General features: G+C 52.9%; 1 protein-coding gene across 9 annotated transcripts in view; it reads left to right on the top strand.

The window, feature by feature from the left end:
- Positions 1–3852, top strand: part of ST3GAL4 (ST3 beta-galactoside alpha-2,3-sialyltransferase 4) — a 20460-nt gene continuing 16608 nt past the window's right edge. For 2 of the 9 annotated variants that reach the window (XM_017738496.1, XM_017738494.1), the window contains exon 1: positions 2187–3244. In XM_017738496.1, the coding sequence (XP_017593985.1) occupies positions 3087–3244 (158 nt within the window). In that variant the 5' untranslated portion in view covers positions 2187–3086. Of the gene's footprint in view, positions 1067–2177; positions 3245–3852 lie in introns of those variants that run through there. The other 7 variants (XM_008636884.2, XM_008636883.2, XM_017738499.1 and 4 more) reach the window with 6 other exon arrangements.

Below are 3852 nucleotides of genomic sequence, written 5' to 3'. Positions count from 1 at the left end.
GATGTAGCATGATGGCTGTGTAAGGAGCAGGGATGTGGTCCTGTTCCTGCAGAGGTTGGCATCCTGGATTCACCGGGATCCCTCTGGGATCCCATTCCAGGCTGGGACCCCCCCATATGCTGCCACCAGGGACACTTGCATGAGTGGTTTTGGTTTTGCAGTGAGGAAAGGAAATGATTTGATGCTTTCATGCTGCTTGTTGCAATTTCTGGTTCTCTTTTTTTTGGTGTTTCTTAAGTTCCCCTCGCTTTTGTTTCACACTCCTCCATCCTCCAGCTGTGATCCTCGTGTTCATTGAGCTTTTTCTAGGAAAACCCTGTGTCTTCTTGGGAGGGAAGAGCTAAAAACCCCAGTACTTGCTAATCTCTTGCTTTTCCAGCTGCTGACCCCTTGCATGTGACCGGGGTTGGGCTGGAAAGTTTCCTTGGAGGAAGGAGAAAGGCATTTGGCTGTCAGGGAACGGAAAAACCAGAGGAGCCACTCTCCATCCTGGTTTTCCTTCGGGCTGGCAGAAGCACGGAGCGGTTTTGGGCTGGCGCAGGCTGCGGCTGCTCTCCAGGATGTGGCACCATCATGGGATGCAGCCCGTGCTGGCAAGGGATGCTCGGAGGTGGGATGCAGTGATCCCAAGGGATGGATGGTGTAGTGCTGAAGGAGGACTCCTGACACCCCGCCAGAAGTTAGATCCACAAATCCACGGAGAGATTTCTGCTCCTTTTTGGAGTTTTGGTTTCTTTTTATTACAAGCCAGAACGACCCTAAATCACCAAACCGCGTCCGGATAGGACCAAGCAGGAAGCTGGCTCCCTTTCCCTTGTGTTTTGCAGGTTTAAAAACACAGATCTGTGCTGAAGTTTGGTTCTTCTCTTTAATCCCGGGTCTGTGAAGGAGGCTTTAACCTGAGCTCACGCCGTTGGAATTCCCTGCTGCGCCAGGGAGAGGCTCCTTGCCTTCAATCGCTTCCAGATGCCATTCCTGTTCCGGCTCTTCCCCTTGCAAAATGTCTCCCCCAGCCCTCCGAAGTTTTCCCGGCCGGATTCGACATCCCGATATCCGGCCAGGCTGAGTAAGCCGAGCCTTAATTTTTTAACCAGAGCTTGATGCCAGCGGCGGGAGGTTGGAACTCCCCCCGCGGTGTTGCACAAGCCAGAGCCCCGGGGTGGATCCTCCGCCGGGGTTTGAGCTGCTTGCGACATCGGGTGGTTTTAAAATTTCTTTTAAAATGTAGATAAATGAGCTGGGATGGAGTTTGGGGTTTGGGCTCCCTTGCTGCACCCCCTGCCCGCGTTGCCAATGGGGCAGAGCTTCCATGAGCCCCGAAATGGCAGGAAACCGAGGCAGGAGAGTGCTGAGCAAGAGTTGAGGAGTCTTAAACGCTGCTCTGGGGCTTTGCTGATGTTCTGTGCACCCAGCCAGCCCAGCATTCCCGCCGTGGATCATAAAACACCCCTGGATGAGGACTAAACCCCCAGCACAGCAGCTCTGTGGCTGTGGGGCTCATCTGACCACCCTGGGTTGTGGTGTGTGGGTGGGATTTTGTGGCATGAGGATGGATCAGACCTGTCTGTGTTGGGAATGGTGGAAAGCACCGAAGCCTTGAGGGGAAAAATGAGGTGGAAAGAGAGAAATGAGGGAGAAAAATGCAGAGAGGGGGGATGCAAGTGGACTTTGGGGATGCAGGACAGAACAGGATCAGGGTGTGGGAGGTGGGATGGTGTCAGAAGTGAAGGGCAGTGAGGGGCATTAGGGGTTAAACGTGGTGCTGCCTTCGAACAAGGCATCAGGAGCAGTGCCAAGGGCTGGGAAATCCTCGGGCCCATCCCTGTGCGATCACCAGTGCTGCTTCCAAACCAAAAAATAGAAGGGAAAAAAAAAAAAGAATCACAAAGAACTGTCTGTTCGGGCATATTCGGGCTCAACAGGTTTCGCTCCTGGGCGGGGTCTGGTGTTTTGGGTGGGGGAGCTGAGGGCTGCCAAGAGCCCGGCTGTCAGAGCAGGCTCTTTATGCAACAAAAAGATGAGATTTGTCCTCAGAAATCTCACCCCGGGTTCCTTTTCCACTGCCTTTTTTCTCGTGGGGTGACGGCAGGCCTCGAGGGCTTGGGTGGTGCGGGCAGGGTGGGAAGGGCTGGGCAGCTCCTGGGGAAGGGCTGGGGGGGATTTTCAGTTAAAATATGGATGAACACAATGTTTTGGAGCCCTGACACCATGGCACCCGCCCCAGCACTTGGTCCCGCTGCCAAAGCCCTGCATCCCCCTGCTTCTTCAGCATCCTCGTGGTCCATGGGCATCTGCCCTGGAGCTGGGGCTTCCCAGGCCCCTTTGCTGCCTAATTAACAACACTGCCGCTTAATTCCCGCTGCGTTTACAAGTTAAATCGACAGATTATCTGTATTATGCAAACACAGCTTTAAATCTTAATTATTTATTTGCATGGGGTGTCTGGAAATCAGCAGCATTGAGTCTGGGGATGCTGTTCTCTTGGAAGTGCAGACTTGTGCTAGGAAATGAACCCAAAATAGGCTTTTTTTTTGGTGTGGTGGGTGATGCTCAACACCCCAGCTTGGAAAAATGTCTATTTTTTCCTTTTATTTTTTTTGGGGTGGGGGGTGGTTATTGTGGGAGGCTCATCTTTAAATAGCCGTGGTTTATTTTTAGGTCAGTCGCTGCTTTGGATAATCCGGCTTGGCTGGGCAGCTTTGCTTTTCTTCCCATTCTCAGGGGTTTGATAGATTTATTGAATTATTTCATTTTTAATAAAATAGTTTCATACATTCAATAAATGATTAATAGAATTAAAGAAACACAGGGTGGAGGATGGGAGGTTCTGCCGGTGGTGGCTCTTTCATGCTGTCTCGGACAGGGAGCATCCACTGGGATGACCATTTGCGAACCCTCTTCCCAAAGAGTAATTCCCACACTGGAATTACACCTTTGGCCCGGCCAAAGGAAGGTTGGGAAGCGGCTGGATTATCTCCCACTAAATACTTGCTGAATGAATAAGCTGCTGGTCCTGGGGCTGTAGCGGCTGGGGTGACGTGAGGGATGTGCCGGGCTTGGAAACACCTCGCTGGTGCCAACTGGAGATGTTTTCTCTGGAGGAGGATGAGCTCACCTGGATTTTATTCCCCTCCCAGCTTGGCTTTTGCTCTCTCCCCCCTCGGGAAGTAATTTTAACCGAGGGAGGCTGGCGCTGGCGATGGAGCACCGAGGGACGGACGGACGGACTGCTGCCTCACTGCAGGTCTCTCAGTCTCCATCTCCCCCTCCTCTATTTTAACAGCCCTGGGGGGATTTGGTCCTCGATGGGGAGGATGATGACAGGAGGAATTTGGAGGCTCATCCCTGCCCTGTGTGTGTCCCCTCCTGCCTCTGGAATATCCGTTCCTGCCGGGATGCTCCTGCACTGGGGCTGAGCCCCTTGGAAGGCCAGTTCTGGCTGGCTTTAGTCTTTAACACAGAAGGGATGTGCCCATTGGGGTTTTGTTTTCTTTTGCCCAAAGCCATGAGCATCCTGGAGGGAGATGCTGGGGAGTGGGCAGAAGGTGCCTTTTCCCACTTCAAATTTGGAAATTGTTATTTAAGTGATTAAACTGATAGGCAGGAGAGGAAACTGAGGCCAGCAGCACAGCTGGAGAAGGAAAGGAGCAAAATCCAGCTTGTTTAGGGTTTCTTGAGGGCTCTGGGATACGCGACGTTCATTTCCTGCTGGGAGCAGCTGCCGGATGGGTTGAGCTGCCTGCGGCGAGTGCTGGAGACAGCAGCTCCTGACCTGGTGGATGCTGGAGCTGTGATGGGACTTTTCTGGACCTTGGGCTGGGAACGACCGATTGCATCGGCTCACGGCAGGGT

The sequence above is a fragment of the Corvus brachyrhynchos genome, unplaced genomic scaffold (assembly GCF_000691975.1).
Source record: "Corvus brachyrhynchos isolate BGI_N302 unplaced genomic scaffold, ASM69197v1 scaffold46, whole genome shotgun sequence".
Classification (NCBI taxonomy): Eukaryota; Metazoa; Chordata; class Aves; order Passeriformes; family Corvidae; genus Corvus; species Corvus brachyrhynchos.
The sequence above is the reverse complement of the archived record's forward strand: the minus strand, read 5'-3'. Positions and strand labels throughout refer to the sequence as shown.